At 42.5% G+C, this 17,501-nt stretch overlaps 1 protein-coding gene across 3 annotated transcripts in view; it reads left to right on the top strand.

Annotated features, from left to right (window-relative positions):
- MTMR1 (myotubularin related protein 1) overlaps positions 1-17,501 on the top strand; it is a 403,694-nt gene that overhangs the window by 59,647 nt on the left and 326,546 nt on the right. For all 3 annotated transcript variants that reach the window (XM_069212405.1, XM_069212404.1, XM_069212403.1), the window contains exon 2: positions 2,875-2,974. In XM_069212405.1, the coding sequence (XP_069068506.1) occupies positions 2,875-2,974 (100 nt within the window). The remainder of the gene's footprint in view (positions 1-2,874; positions 2,975-17,501) is intronic.

Raw genomic sequence — 17,501 nt, 5'->3', positions numbered from 1 at the left:
ATGATTTTTTTTTTTCTTGTGTGGTTTTCGTAGAGCCAACAAACTGGAACTCTCCTAATACTGGCTTCATACCCCCTCCCGCCACCTCCCAATAACACTGAAATCTAGCACGCTTTTTGAAAAGGCCACAGGGTCCTGGGACCTAATAGGGATTTACAATTTTCTGACAAATAATCTAGACTAGGACACCAAATCAAAGAGAAAGTATGCTCTCCTGGTGATTTGGCGTCTCGGAAATCTTGTATAAAGGTCTCCCTGCTAACAAGTAGTCTATAAAATACCAATGTAATTCTGTTTCTCCTGTTTAGACCATTTTAAATGAACTACCTGAAGTGCATAGCTCAGTAGTATACGGTAAAATTGAAACTGCCTAATTCCTTCTGTCTTATCTAGTTGACACCCAAGTTTGGCTGCGTACCTCAAACTCTTCCCTCTGCTATAAAGTCTAAAACAAATATATTGAAGGTCAGATATTTTAGTTCAACCTGTACAGCCAAAGGCTGGAGTAAGAAAAGCTCTTTTGGTAGAATGAACATTTTAATAGTTATGTTCCCACCCACGTTAGTGATTAGTTATGCCACTGCTTTAGGTCTCTCTTAATTTCCTGCACCCGAGGTAGGAGTTGACTGTGTATAGGTCCGATAGCGAACCCATAAACTGTATCCCAAGATATTTGATTTTAAACACAGAATTGGCCTGAAGCCAGCCTATATCTTCCATTTTAATGTAGATATTTAGGTCCTCAAATGTATGCAGTTTGAGTCTAAACCCTGATACATAGCAGAATCCCTGAAGCTCTAGGAACGGATGCTACAGAGATCAAATTGATTCTGACCAAGATACAGTCTGCAAACTGGGTCCATTAATCTGACCCTAGTTACCCCTCCTCCCCCAGTATATTTACTGCTTGCCTTACCCTCTGTGCAAGTGGCTCAGGGTCGAGCACAAACAACAGGGAAGAGTGGGCAACCATTTTAGTGACCCGCTGTATAGCAATTCCTCGAACAGCCCTCTGCTGTTTATCCTTATATTGGCCTATGGTGCTGCATTTCCTGCTTGAGCCATGTTTAAGAAATGCAATCCAAAACCCCTTGACCTCACAACTTTTCTGAAAAAGCTCCATCTAACTCTATTAAATGTTTTCTCAACATCTAAGGACAGCAACAGTAAATCTTTGTCTTTTACTGGCTATCTCTACTAGATGTATCACATTTTAGTGTTATTTCCCGCTTGCCTATTTGCTATGAAGCCCTTCTTTCCCTAGCTACCACTCTAAATCTCTGTTTCTGTGTAGAGAGGTGCACTCTTGTCAAATATCTGGTGGACTGTTAGACTGAGAAGCAGGCACTACAGTTTGGTGTCTACTTCACTGTCCTCTGCCTTATTTGACTGAATAACTAATTTAAGCACCCCATGTGTGTATAATATCTGGTGGTCTGTTCGACTGAGAATCAGGTACCTTAGTTTGGTGTCTACTTCAACATTTTCTGCCTCATCTGGCTGGAGAACTAAATTAAGCACCTAATATATGTATTTCTCAGTATTGTAACTTCAACTCCCTGGAACACTCCACCAAATTCTGACAATGTTGCAGCAGGAGCTCATCTCTAGTCCTTCTACGTGACCCTGGATAATTACTTTTAGGTCCACCTTGACTTGTTTATTGGTTGATCCATCCAGGTAAAACTCCCATTCACAGTGAGTAGTTACGGCCCTCCTAAAATTCTCCTTTTAACTCCTCAGTTCAGGATGAGGATTCACCCTAAATTCCTCGAAAGAGCTCTACTGTGAATTTCCATTTTATAAGGACATCACAAAACCCCTTGTTGGTGCCATGGCTGTAGGCTATCAAAGGTCTGAGGGTGACTCAAAAAGCCATTTGTCTAACCCACAAGTGGTCCTGCATTTTTTGTCAGCCACATAGCAACCCAGTGTTGCTCTGGTGCTCTGCATGAAACTAGCACGTACCAGCCAACCTGGAGTCAACAAGAGCGTTGTTGTACCCCATTGTTGTTTATCCATGATGGCCTGATCAAGTCCTGCCAAAGTGCACATCTGAGATTGCTGTCAGCTCTGCAGGGCAGTAACGTGCATCTTCTTCCTTCATTTAGTGCTCAGGCCATGAGGCTTTCCCTTGTTTGCTGCTCCCCGGCTGGAGTACTATACTGCTAAGGTATACTGGTCTTCTGACCCCAGTCTCTCTTTGCTTTAAGTGAGTTTGCCGCTTCTGCCTGCTGCGGCTCAAAGCAAAGTTCTCAACTCCAGTGCACTGGCCTACACTGGCATGTGCCCTGTAGGATGCAGCCTGTACTTTCCTGGCTATCTTAATTAACATTGAGGCCTCAGCAAAATCTTCTGCTCCTGCTACATTGCTCTGACATTACAGTGTAAGACGTTCAATCTCCCGCTATCTCACCTGTTGACCTATTAGGTCAGATATATATGTTCTCCTTATTCCGCACTGTATTAGAACTCCTTGTGGGACTGACTCTGACTGTATTTGAGCTTTGGGAACTGCTGGCAAATAGGCCAGGGCTTGGATGTGAAAATGAACCACATTATAGTGTCACTGTTTAAACATTGATATACTTGTAAAGAACTGCACATGTTTTTTGAAAGCCCAAATATGTTTTAAATTGTTTCACTGTACAAACATGACAGGAAATTTCTCTTGCAATGATTTGGAAAATAACGTAAAAGGATTGGGTAGAGGAATGGTATTAAAGTTTGACTGTAATAGGTTTTTAAAAAATGATCTTAACACTGGAGGTGAAGTCCAGTAGCACTGGGTAGCTTGAAGTTTGGTTAGTTGAACTAATGGTGCCGTAGTGACTGACATTTTTCTCATCTGATTACTTTACTTTGTTCCTACAGCCCTACTGGTTCTCATGTGGAGTGGTGTAAACAGCTTATTGCTGCTACAATTTCCAGTCAGCTTCCTGTTCCGTCAGAAAATGTTTCCAGAGATTATAGGGTAAGTTATGCCATTCCCTTAGTCAACATTCCAGACTCTCCAGGGTATAGTCCCATTATAATTTAATTTTACACTATGAAAAAAGAAAGCATAGCAGTAGCACAGACCATACTTTTACCTTAAATTAATTCCTAATCAAAATATTCTTATCAGTTTATTTAATTTAAAAACAAGCATTTGTAAAGCCAATATAGCAGGTGCTGGCTAACAGCCTTTTCACTTTTCAATGCTTAATTGTTTTGCCATCGGTTTTGCAAAGCTTTGTTATTGGGGAAACTTTTGGGACCTCCTAAATCTAAAAAAAAAAAACAGTTAAAAGCAAAAATAATTATTTGGTCTTGAAAAGAACACATTGTCCTAATATTCAGTGGCACTTAAGGGAACTTCGATTGCATTCTGCCCTTTCAAAAGGAGCACATCTACATACAGTCACAGTGAAGGTGGCCAATGGCTAAAGTGGGCTGACCCACTGCCTCGTGCTTTATGCTGTAATGGGCGGATGAAAATTGTGAATGAAACAATAATAGTCAAATGGGTGAACAGGGCTGCCTGAAACTCCCTATAGGGACATATAATATGCATAAAATATTAGTAAAGTGGAAGGTCTTGTCTAATGCCAGACTTGGAGATTCCTCTATAGACATCAATGTGGTCTTCTAATCGGAAAAAAACATTTAGAGAATGAGTTACACCACATAAAAGGACTGTGCTGTGTTTCTCATACAGTGAGCTGTGCTGTTGATTTAGGTTTCATACCAATTAAAGTCAGAACATGACCATGACCCTGACAATGTGAACATTTGGGCCAGCAGTTAGGAAGGTTACCTTCAACATATGTTGACTTTCTAGATCAGAAAAATCAGAGGAAGGAACAAGTTGCAGTCATTGGCTGAGATTCACAAACTCAGACAGCCTTAACAATATCTGCCAGTGAACAAAAATGAAGAAATTTAAAACCTATTGCTGTGAAAAGTGACTCTGGGTGGCTGGAGAATGATCGATGTTTGTTGAGTCATCATATTGGCTTTATCTTTTCCTGGTGTTTTCTTCAGATTTGTTAGTTACTTAGCTGAGACTAGTCTAATTGCAGTTGTTTAAATCGTGAGATTAAACAGGTCTCCACTAGACTGTATAGCTTGGCACACAACTGTATAGCTTGGCACGAGTCTCACAGCTCAGAGTTTGCATGGTTGCTCACAGATTAATTTTATATGGATTTCTTTACCATTGGAGGAGAGCCCACCAAGGCTGTTTGTCAGATCACAAAGTCCCATAGCATAGCACTGGTTTGCCCTAGTCAAACTGTCAGTATCAGGTTTTTCTTGGTATTGTATGAAGAAGCTGCTAATAAGTACACCTGAGTATTCTGATGGACTCTTCTCTGTCCTCCTACACACACACTTCTGGCAAGGTGATCTCTGGCCAGTAGCCCTAAATCAAGGCATGTATGAGAGTTTCTATGAAGATACTCTGATATACCAAGTGCGGTGCCAAGCACAAGTATTTATTCTCTTGCCAAGCCTTCATAGCCCAGCTTCTAGACGGTCGCTGTTTCCGGTCCTCAGTGGTCTCTGCACCAGCATTTCACAACCCAGTATTGTGGAATTTTAAGCGAAGGCCAATAGTGTTGCATCATTAATAGAACAGTATAGCAATAGCACAACACCACACTTCTCCCCTCCATGTATATCAACAACAACAATAATGAATAATGAGAATTGTAATGGATAAAGTAAAAGGACCAAAACACAAAAGAAAAAAAGAAAAAAGAACAAAACAGGACAAAATAAGGAATCATATAATACTCCAGTAAATATATTATTCACATATATAAACCTCTAAACTGATTATAAATTTACTAAATCCTCCTATAAGTATAGGGAATTATTTGCCACTGGCTACCTGTGGAACAATGCAAAGTGAACATTTCTTTGATTCCCTTAAAATACCCTGATAGTGGCCTCACCAGAAATGTCTACAACTACTGTCCTGGTAAACCTTTCTTAAGCCTCTCTCAGAGCTAATGCTTCCATTCCAGAATTCAAAACGTCCATATCACCACCAAATTTACATTTAAACAATCTGGAAGCCTAGCGCTCTCTACCATCACTCAAACATACAGCAGTACCCAGTAGCTTCTCCCCCCTCAAAGGTGATGAAAACCTGCTCTCTCCCTTCCTTAAGAAACCAGTCTTTAACTCCATAAGATTTGTCGTAATTGTCCTTGTACACAGCCTGTGCATGGGTTATCTTTCTCCTAACTTCGCTAGTTGACCACTTCAGTACTCTTGATTCCGTCATCCAAATGAGGTTACTTTCTTTAGGGATATTCTATTCATCAAAACAAATTGGCTGTAATAAGTACTCTCATGCAGTGTGATTCTATAAGCCCAAGTCATGCATAGTTAAATTATGGTTAGCACCATGTCTAGTTAAATAATTCCTAAAGTTTTCTGAAGTGAACTGACTACAATTATCACTAATTACAAATTGCCTTCTCCTTGCAACACCATCCAAGAACTTTAATTCCGCACATGGATTTACCTTGTACACCATGGCTACTTCTGCCCTCTTTCAGGATTAGTCTACCATGGCTAACAGATATTTCACATTACCATCTTCCTCCTGAATGGGACCGATTACTTCAGTATCTAGGTTTTGCCAAGGCATACAAGGGGCTTTAATTGAGTGTAAAGGATATCTGAAGTGAGTTTGTGACTTTTCAGAATTGATTCACTCCGCACAATTGCAGGCCTTCATTTCCCCATCTATATCACTGCCTAGCTACCAGTAAAACTCTCAGATTCTGTGCTTAGTTTCACTATTGCCTTTCATGTCCCTCATGACAATAGTCTACAATCTTGTTTCACAAGGAATCTGGTGGAATAATTCATTCACCTCTCATCACCAATTATTCTGTATTTACAGTTTCTTTCTTATCTCCCAAAACCCCTTCAAATTAGTCTCCAATTCCTTCTTCTTAGGCCAACCACACTTACAATAGTAAATCACTTTCAGTAAGTGCTTAATCCTTTTCAGTTCCTCCTTTCATTCTGCTTCTCCATACAATCCCTTTGCAGTAAGCACCTTTGTTAAGGGCTTGTGATCTCACCTCAACATCATGGGCAGCCCCATGTAAACTTTCGGAAGTTTTCTAATCCCCTCACATAACCTGAGGTATCCTTTTTGATGAAGAATGTTTCTCTTCAACAAGAGTTAAGGTATGGGAAGCAGATGCTATCATTACTTCCTTGTCTCATTTGTCAAGCTGAGAAAATACTGTTCCCAAACCCCTTGCACCACATGATTGCGAATAAAACATTTTCAAAAGTGCAGTTAAACCCATTCAGAGGTGGTGCGTTGCAAACAACAGTCTTTACCCCTTTAAATACTTAATGGCATTCTGAAGACCAATGGACCATTTTCTAGCATTTGTGACAATAATTTTAGATTCTATTAAGGGCATGGAGGCGAGCATTATGCTTTCTTTATGTTGAGGATGAAAAAAACAGCAGTCAATCAAAAACAGTAAAACATATAAACATTCACTACATATTCCATGAGGCCCTGTGAGCCACACTTCTATTATAGTCCACCAATAGTATATGGATGTAACCTGCAAATCACGAAGCACCATCTTGATTGCCTTTTTTGCTTTAAGAACAGTTTAATTAGACAATTTGAGTCCATTACAGGAACAGGTCACAGAACCAGGAACCTTTAATGAAGAATCCAACAAGTTCCAGAAGAGAATGGACATCTCAGGAAAACCATAGACCCAGGACACGTCAGCCTTGCTTCTGATTGGAGCATAAAATTAAAATGGAAGATCTGAATTCAAAACGTAAAGCCTGAAAATATCACAAGGGTGGGTGCAATAGAAAAGACATCATCCAAGATCACATATCATATCAAACTTACATTGTCACAACATCTTACCTGACCCTCACTTTTGTGCCCTTAATAGCTATCCATACCACTGGCCTTGCCACTGGAACTGGAGATAACGCCTGTGTGGAGTGAAAACAGGCACTGAGCGGTAGACGTGTTTGTGATCCAGACATCCTGTCTTTCTCTTGAAGCGGATCTCGAAAAAGGTGAATACCTTCCATTTTGAAATGTCGATAAATCACCCAGGGATTGAACACTCCGAGATTGAGGACCAATCTCTGATCTCCACCTTTTCTCTGGACCAGAAAAACATTGCTGCAGAAGCCTCTTGAATATGGAAAACTTGGTGCAATAGCTTGCTTTGTCAAACGTTTTTGAATCTCTGAGTCTATAAAAGTCATATCTAGTTAGGGAAAAAAGGAGGGGGGAGGATGCTTGCATTGGTGCTAACAACAGTTCTATATGATAGGCTTGAACTGTTTCCAACACCCAAAAATCTTTCATAATCTTGGTCTAATTGTATACAAAATGTCTTAACCTGCCACCCAAAGGAAGATTTGACATAAGAGGAGCTATCATTACCTGCTCATTGGTTGTTGGAGGCTTGATTGCCTCTGTTGACACCTTTATTATATCGTCCTCTGAAGCCTCTGGACCTGGAGGAGAAGAAGCCTGCTTGGATGGGGTCTTGCCAATAACCTCGGCGTCTGCAGACAAAACCTCTTTGAGGACCTTGTTGGTTGAAGCAGCCGGTTGGACGTCCTCTGTCACCCCGGCCAAAAAGAGTGTTGAAGACTTTCTTTAGAGAGACTTGTTTGTTATTGAGAGGGGCAAACGTATTTACAAACTTGCCGATGTCTTTGACTAATCTGTCTCCAAACAGCTGCCCTTCTGCTAGAGGACCTGGTTCTGCAGTGGCTAATTCCACCAACTGGGGATCAAGCCTGAGCAATACAGATTTACGTCTTTCCGATGCAAAGGCATAGTTTGTGTTGCCCAGAAGACAAATCACTCTGGGGGTTATTAAAACTTTGGAGGAGGTGTTAATCCGTCCCAAAAGTGACGGTAAAGTGACGGATATACCACCAGCCGTATTACGAGTTCCATAGGAAATAATGGACTTGTAATACGGCTGGTGGTATATCCGTCACTTTACCGTCACTTTTGGGACGGATTAACACCTCCTCCAAAGTTGTAATAACCCCCTCTGTGTCCACCCTTTTAATACTTCAGAATTGATGGGAGCACCTGTGTCTTGAGAATTGAGGGCTAACTCCAAACGTTTTGCCAGAGGGCCCGACACATCCAACAGTTTATCTTGACAAGGTCGGAGAGCTCCGTCCATCTCTTTTTTGGGATTTCTAGAGAATTTCTTTAGGAAACTGAGTATGGTATTGTCAATGTCTGGGGTTTGGGCAGTTTTATGAGGAAGATCAGATCTAGGGCACTCCGTCCGGAGTGTGGCTCAGACTTCTTTCTTGAAAGTTTTGCACAGATGTTGCTGCATTCAATCTGCTTCTGCAAGAGGTGGAGTCCAGTCAAAGGACCTGGGGTGAATGGTGTCTGCTGTTCAAACGTGAATGGAGTGGACGGGGTGGAACTGTGACAGGAGGAGGAACATTTGTGTTTCTTGGAATGCTTAGAGGATTTGGACTGGTAGGATGGAGACATAGGAAGGGTTGACTTAGTACTGTACCTGTGTTCATCTAACACACCTTTGGACAGTTTATTGTAGGCTTCAGAATGTGGCCAAGAAGGATCGGGCAGAGGCTGGGGGTTGGGTTATCTGTGAGGAAGGAGAGGGAGTCTCAGCATGCCCAGAAAGTTCTTCGGGTCTTTTTGATATGGGCTTGTAGGGCTGACGAAATGGCCTTGTCAATGAAGCATTGGACAGATTGGTCACTTACCTCGACAAAACCATAATCATAGAAATAATCTTTGCCCTCTTTAGGCCCATAGGCCTCTAGGCCCTGGTCCTGGTCCAAGGGCTCATAATCAGACATGGTTATAAGACGTGAAGGCTCTCTTTTTAGGTCCTCAGAGAGAAGCAAGGGTCAGAAAAGTGAAAGCCAGAGGAAGAAAAAAGACGCAATAGCAATATTCTTTATAATTTTACTGCCCTGGGGTACTCTCAAGTACCGGACGTCTGTGGAAGCATTTGCTGGAAGAAAGCCCAGTTCAGAAAAGGATGAAGTGTTCCAAAAATTATCCTAAAACAGGATGTAGAGGGGAAATATTCATCAAGCTCACTTGCCCCAAAACCTTTTTTTTTTAAATGCCTGTGCTTCTCTCTGTTGTTTCAGCCCGCATGAGATGGCACCAACTTGAAGATTCTCTTAAGTTGCTGAACGCAAAAGAAAAATGCGTTGCCAACTTCACGCGCAGTGGAACGGAATTTAGATTCCTGTGAGCTACTTCAAATATTTTAAAGGCATATGCAAATATTGCATATATTTAAAAAAAAAACACTTGGAAGAGGGAAATGGGGATGAGAGGTGCAAAGCGCACCTGGAGAAAGACATGACAGACTGAAGTTGGTCACTGGGAGAGTACATCACAGATAGCGCTCGTGACCACTGAAAAACAAGAGCTGTTAGAAGCGAGAAAAGCTTCACCAAAATAAACAATAATCATGTGATCAATACAATAATCATATCCATTTTAGCGTAACATACAAAACAGAGAAGCACTTACCTTGACTGCAGAGCAGTTAAGAAAGAGGCAATCAGGATGGTGCTTCACTGCTTTGTAGATTACTTCCATATTGATGGACTATGATAGAGGCGTGGTTCAAAGCCTAATGGGATATGTAGTGTATGTTTACATGTTTTACTGCTTTTAAATGACTGTTTATATGTTTTACTGTTTTTAATTGGCTGCCATAGAATCAAGCTTGCATCCCTGTTTCAACAGTAGTCTGATGGAATATTCTCTTTCTGAAAAATTCCTTATGAAGTTTGAGTAATATTCTGCTAACCCTGGAAATGCTCGTACCTCATCCTTACTTTAGGAACTGGAGCTTCTTCTGTAGCTTTAGAAATTCTTTTTTTAGGTTTAATTCCTGCTGAACTAACTTCATGGCCTAACTTAACCCTGTGGGCTTTAGAATTTCTAAAAACATTAATCAAAACTGCGCAATATTTCAGCTTTTTATTTACTCTCATCGTAACTATCAAAGTACATCATGTTTTTTGGAAACAAATGCCATTTTTTATTCTCCCTAGTCTCACCATCCTAAAGTTGATGCCACTTTTTTCCCCCACATACAGTTTTCATTCTGCTACTCTTGCTTTAAATTTAAAATTGTGTTACTTGTAGCCAAACATATATTTTAGTTTCTCTGGTGAAATCACCTGTCTTATGTCTGTACTTTCAAGCTCTTCACTAATTAATTCACAACAAATACTTCCTTACATTCTTATTGCTTTTGTATCAGGTGAAGCTGAATCTGCAACAATGTTCATGTTTATCCCTCGTATAGAGACTTCACAATTAGTTTTCTTCCTACTTTCTTGACTTAGAAAGCGTTTGTTACACTCAAGACTTCAGCATCATCATTCTCTGATTGAGGATCCTCTGCCCTTTGTTGATGCAAATTTCCTAGGATACAGTGTACCCTATTGCTCTTCCTTCCCCTCCACACACTGAAGAAGGGGCCAGTAATACCACACCTAGCAAACTGCTGATCGACAGCAGGACACGTCTTATTAGAAGCTACGTGCTCAAAGGCTTCCCCATCTGTAGCATGTACCTTTCAAGTTGCTAGTTTCTCCTGTTTTGCTGCACCCTGTAAACCTTCCTACAACTGGTTCTTGTTGTTTTTTTGCTAAATCACTTTCCTCTTTATTCCTGTATAACTTTCCTACTGCAACTTTACTTTCACTGTTACTGTTTAGAACAGCTGTAGCGCATCTACCCGTACTTTCTGCTTTTTTAACTCTTGCTGTCACTTTCTTTAGTTCAAATTCTCCATAACCCATAATCCATCTTGTATATTAGAGCTCCTACAATGCATAATAAACTGGTCTGACCTTGCCATTGAAATTTCAAAATCTACAGGTAATAGTTGTTTTTTTGTTTAAAAAAAAAAAATGCAAAGTCATGATTTTCAATTAGATTCTTGTTTCTGATGAAAAAGGGTTGTTGCTTTCAATCCCTACACATACAGTAGGTGCACATTAGTTATTTAAATCCTCCATGGTATGCGAAAATACACCTCATGACCTTCCTTTCTTGGTGTTATAAATGTTCAATCCTCCAAGACCTAGATAGTGGAGAAACGTCTTTTTTTTCTCAAGTGAAACTTCCCCCTCTTCAAATACAAATATAATTTTTAAATGTCGCCTGCCACCCCTCCGTTTATTGCAGGGTCATTGTCATTAGGCATGAAGGATTGCAGGGAGTCAAGTACCCCTCCCTGTCCTAAAAACTAACCCGACTCCCTGCCCTAAACCATAAAACCTACCCTGTCCTAAAAACTACCCGACCTCTGCTCTGAAACCTACCCCGCCCTGTCCTAAACATTACCCCGACCCCCGCCCTGAAACCTAAAACCTACTCCAACCTGTCCTAAAAACTACCCTGACCCCCCCCCACTCTAAAACCTACCTGGTCCTAAAAACTAGCCCGACCTTCTCGCCTGACCCTAAACCCTAAAAGCTACCCTGCCCTAGGTTTTAGGACACTAAAACCTACTCCTCCCTGTTCTAAAACCTAACCGACCCCCGCCCTAAACCATAAAACCTACCCTGACCCCCGCCCTAAACCCTGAAACCTGTCCTAAAACCTACCCTGTCCTGTCCTAAAACCTTCCCAGCCAGCCCTAAAAACTACCCCAACCCCGGCCCCACCCTAAAAGTTTCCCTGGCCTAAAACTTACCCAGCCCTGACCTAAAAACTACCACGACTCCCCACCCTAAACCCTACCCTGTCCTAAAAACTAATCGACTCTGTCCCAAAAACGACCCCACCCTGAACCCTAAAACCTACCCTGCTCTGTCCTATAAACTACCCTGACCCCTGCTGTCGCCCTAAAAATAAAACCTACCCCGCCCTGTCCTGAAACCTACCCTGTGCTGTCCTAAAAACGACCCTGACCCCAGTCCTAAAACCTACCATGCCCTACAACCTACCCTGTCCTATAAACTACCCCACCCTAAACCCTACTTTGCCCTGTCCTAAAACCTACCCCACCCTGTCCTAAAAACTACCCGACCACCCGACTTCCACCCTAAACCTTAAAACCCACCCTGTCCTAAAAACTACCCACCCTCTCTGAAAACTACCCTGATCCCCGCCTTAAATCCGAAAATCTACCCTGCCCTAAAAACTACCTCACCCCCACCCTAAAAGCTACCCTGACCTGTCCTAAAACTTACGCAATTCTGTCGTAAAAACTACCCTGACCCCCGCCCTAAAACTTAGCCTGTCCTAAAAACGAATCCACCCTGTCCCAAAAATGACCCCACCCACCATTCCCACCCTCAACCTTAAAACCTACCCCACTCTGTCCCATAAACTACCCTGACCCCCCTCCTTTGCCCTAAACCCTACCCCGCCCTGTCCTAAAAACAACCCTGACCCCTGCCCTAAAACCTACCCAGCCCTGTACTAAAAACTACTCTGACCCTCCCACCCTAAAACCTACCCTGTCCTACAAACTACCTCACCCTCTCTTAAAAACTACCCCAATCCCCCACCTTAAGTCCTAAACACCTTCCCTGCTCTGTCCTAAAAGCTATCCCTCTCCCACCCTATACCCCTAAAAGCTACCCTGGCCTGTCCTAAAACCTAAACAGCCCTGTCCTAAAAACTACCCTAACCCCCACTCTAAACCCTAAAACCTACCCTGTCCTAAAAACGAACCCACCCTGAACCCTAAAACTTACCCCACCCACCCTGTCCTAAAAAGTACCCGCCCCCTGCCTTCCCCCTAAACCCTAAAAGCTACCCGTCTTGTCCTCAAACCTACCCCGTCCTGTCCTAAGAGCTACCCGGACCCCGCACTACACCCTAAAACCTACCCTGTCCTAAAACCTACTCCTCCCCACCCTAAAACCTACCCTGCCCTGTACCAAGAACTACCCCTTACAGTCTTAAAAACTACCCAGACCCCACCCCCCAACCCTAAAACTTATCCTGTCCTAACAACTACCCGACCCCTAAAACCTTCCCTACCGTGTCTTAAAAAGTACTCTGATCCCTTGACTCCGTCCTTAAAACTGCCCCATACCCTTCACACCCAACTCTGCCCCACTTACCTCTCTCTCCTCTGGTCGCTACTCCTTCCTGTTCTGCCCGGATTGCTCTCTAGGCATGCGTAGTAAACGCACATGCGTGGTAATGGCAGAGTGGTCAATGCATAGCGTTGCATTGACCGCGTAGCTGTTGATGTTTCCCTGCACACAGTATCCATTGTGTGCCAGCCAACAACCAGTGCTCTCCAACTAACATCCAAACAGTAAAGGGGGTGTTGATAGACAACAAACGGGTTAGCTTTGCAGCGGCCCTGACAAAGTGCACAAGTTTCTTGGACATTGGAACTGTTTCAGAAAATTATAACTTAAAGAATCTTGCAGAACTCCCTTTTTGGAAAATCTCCAGAAAGCAGAGTGGAGCTTGCTAAAAGCCCGGACCATCTGAATGTGCCACGTATGACATGGGGACAGCTTGACCGCACAGCAGTCACATGCCACCCTCCTCTGTGAAAGGTGAATAAACTTGCGACAGAGTCTCTCACGTCAGCTTTACCAAAACGGTGTTTGCAGGACTGAGGCATAATCGGTCACATGCTAGGGCCACATTGAAAGCCCTCTAGGGTTGGGGCCATACAAATGATGTATTTGGTGGTAGAGATGGTTTCAATGCAGTCAAAGGTGACTGAAAGATTAGTAGTGCTGGATTCATCAGTTGCATGTCGAGATCACTTCTAAAAGTTTGTCGGGACTGAGGCAGAATCAGTAATGTGTAAGTCCTGCATCGGAATGGGCAAGGGAGTTGGAGAACAGTCAGTCACTCCCCCAGGCACCCTCATTTAGCTGACTTGATAAGCATATTGTGTAATATACACATTTACTGGGTGGGTCTCTTGGCTCTATTGACAGTTTATTTTTATGCATCTGAATGGTGCTCATTTTATCAACCACAAAAGTAAAACATTCAATCAGAGATTGGTGCACGAGAGGTATTGGTTCACTGAGCCGCCACCCCCAGCTTACTGCAATAATTTTGGAAAATGATAACCTCTCGTCTTAAAACATATCTTATAATCCTGATTTAAGTGAACAAGTTGAAGGTGAAACCATTCTGGATCCAGTACCTTTATTACGTTAGTCACCCTGTTGGTCTAGTGGCAATTTGTATATTTTTCTGGCCCTTCTCTGAGGTTGTAAGATCTCCGTGACATGGCTGTCCGTCTCTGCATTCCTATTTGTGCAGTAATGCTGTCCGCAAAGTGGCTTGTCTTCTATGCAAAGTGAGAGTGGGTGTGTTCCTGCCTCAGTGTTTTGATCTTTGTGGGATAGTGTTTTAATAGAGAGCTCTCTTGAACCTTGGTGTTTGATCGCAGTGCAAGAATAACAGAGTCTAAAAAAAGTCTGAGAAGTTCAGTTGTACCACCATTTAAACACATGATCTTTTTTACTGTGCGGAGGATAATGTCTTCAGTGACTGTAAGTCCCTCAGGGAATCCCAAAGCATATTTCAAGTCAGCTGTCACTAGGAGTGACATGACATATCTCATTGTAGCCTCTGAAGTGAAAGAATAGGCGTTCCCTGACATGCTTTATAGTGATGTGAAAGATAGCTCATGAGAGCTTTATTTGTGGGGAAGCAGTAAACCTCTCTGATTAAACTGACTTCAGAGTAGTAGGGACACATGTGGTGCTTGTTGCAATAGTTCTGTGGTGTGGCACACCTTAGCTTGTTCCACAACTGCCAGAGTTGCTCTTATGATACTGACATTAGGACAACAAAATCATGTGAAAGGTTAAGGAATGCATCATGTCAAGATGGCCAAGCTGGGGTTTGTTGAGCTCCTTAGTAGTTTACAGTGTCACACGGTATGTTATGTTACGTCTATTTATGTCACCCAGGAGAGTATCCTGGCACCAGGGAAGGAGTGTGCCTCCCTGCCAGTGCCTACTGGAATAGCTAAGTTTTGAGGTTTTTACAAAATGGTAGGATTGATCTGGCTGCTGCGAAATGCAGGGGGAGATCATTCCAGGCTTTGGTAGCCAAGCACAAGAAAGCTCTTCAGTAGCTCTATGGATGTGGGAACATGGGCGAGCAGGAGCTTGTTGCCCGGAGTTTTCTGGTCGGTGTCTGGAAGCCAATGTGGCTGTTCATATATGCAGGGCCTGGATCGGGTAGGACTTTTTAAGCCTGCGTGAGGAGCTTGAAGAATGTGCATTTGTGAACTGGGAGCCAGTGGAGGTCTTTGAGATGCGTGGAGAGATGAGTGCAGGTAAGTGTTTGAGCATGAGTCTGGCTGCAGCCTTTTGGATGTCCTGAAGTCTCTTGTGGTGATTCTGATGTAGAGTGCATTCCTGTAGTGCTGCTTGCTCGTGAGCAGGGCTTGTGTGATGGACCTTTGTGAGTTGAAAGGGAGCCATGTGAAGGTTGTTCTGAGTAATTTGAGTGTGTGGAAAGATGAGGAGGTGACCAAGCTGATCTGGCTGTTCAGAGAGATTTGATTGTCAAATACTATTTCTAGTTGGATTTTCAATTCTAGCTACTCCAGACCTTGTTCGGAGGTTCAAATTCCTGAAGTTATCATTAAGATATTTTTCTTCTGGCATTATTTCTTTTTGGGGTTCCCATGAGCTTTCAAAGCATTCTTACTGATTTTGCCAGATGTTGCATTTTAAAATAATTTGATTTATGATAGTAATACATATTTGCATGCGTACAACTGGCAAAGTGACTGTTTGCTTGATGTATGATAGCCCATGAAAGACCTGAGTTCTGCAGATTAATCTTTATTTGGTGGTAGCAACTTTAATGCTTCGGTATCTTTTGTAGTTATTGCACTTAACTACTACTTAATTTAGTTATTGTTTTAATGATTACCAGCAAGTTGCTGTCAGCAACTGGGATATTAATGTTAAATGGGGTACACTTATTATTTAACCAACACACCCAGTTAGCATACAAAATAGTTTTTAGAGGGCCTCTGCTCAGTCTGTGGCACAGACAACAAGCATTTTCCCAGAAAAAAGAAGGTTAAGTTTAAGGAGTACCAACAATTGTATAGTCAAGGAAACAACACAATAAAATTCATAAGGCAATAAAGAAAAATGTAATGAGCAAAAAGCCCTGAAAATGATTAAAATGGCAAAAGGGGTACTGAGTTCTTAATTTTTAAATCTTAAAGCGCCTAGAAAAATGACCAACATTGATGTTCAGTTCATGACTGACAGACCTAAGCATGATTTCAGTCAGACGTCACTAGAGCAGAGGTTAGGTAATCAAAGTGCACCACACTGGTCAAAGATTTTACTTTTGGACTTAGCGTTTGGAAGTTCAGAGTCTTTCCATTGGACAGTGTCCAAAGCCAAAGCCAGCGAGGCTCCCTCAAAATCCTGTACATCGACGCTGAGTTCCCCCTGAAACGGTTGAGTCTGCTGCTAAAAGCTCTGAGTGGGACATGGCTAGATTTTATAGTAGCCTAGGTTGCTTTACTGCTGGGTTTGATTTGCAACCTCACCACGGTCAAAGATTTTACAGACCCCTCCCAATAAAGTGTGGCATGAATTAACAAAATATGCAACAATTTGAACTTCGCTGCACACAGTTGTATTTTTTTGTGTGGCATTTTTGAGGCACTTTCATTTGTTAATATTTACTAACTGAAATCCATGCTACAGTATCCTGTTGGAAAAGGGTCACTTTGATCCTTTCCTTTGAATCTGCTGATTGCACAGAATGTGATTCACTTGCAGAGTGCCTCTGTAATGAGTTGCAGAGCAGTCCTCAGATCAAGCTTTCATTATGGTTAACTTTGATCAACAGGCTGTGAGAAGAGGAAGAGTAAACACCTCTGCCACCTGCAGCTCACACCTTATGGCACAGCATCAGTGCAGAAATCACTACATGAGGTGTAAAGGTGTTATAGAACAAACATTGGCAAAGCCAGTAGGTCTCACCTATACAAGAGGTATTGCCTTTGCCAGCATGTTTAGCCTTGTTCTACACCAGTGTATGTGTTGTTCAGCATGGCTAAAAGTGGTGTGGAGGGTCAGAGTGGAGTGGGGGAGTAGAGTTTCTTAGGATGAATTTGTCGGAGTGTCGTAGAGTGGAGTAGGAGGAGTAGAGTCTCGTAGAGTTCGGTGTTTCAGTGGCAGAGAGTGTTGTGGAGTGGGATGGAATAGGGTGGAGTGGGTTGGAGTGGATTGAGGCAGTGGGGTGGATTGGATTGGAGTAGAGGGGGTATTGGGTTGGGGTAAAGTGGGGTGGATTGGTGTGGGGTGGGTTGAAATGGGGTGAGTAGGATTGGGGTGGGTGTGAGTGGGGTGCTTTAGATTGGACTGATAGGGAGGGATCGGGTGGATCGGATTGGGGTGGATTAGTTTAGATTGGAGTGGGGTGGATTGGATTAGGATAGAGTGGGGTGGATTGGATTAGAGTGTGGTGGATT

This window comes from Pleurodeles waltl, chromosome 2_1, assembly GCF_031143425.1.
Source record: "Pleurodeles waltl isolate 20211129_DDA chromosome 2_1, aPleWal1.hap1.20221129, whole genome shotgun sequence".
Classification (NCBI taxonomy): Eukaryota; Metazoa; Chordata; class Amphibia; order Caudata; family Salamandridae; genus Pleurodeles; species Pleurodeles waltl.
Note: the sequence above shows the minus strand (reverse complement) of the source record. Positions and strands in the feature narration are given on the sequence as shown.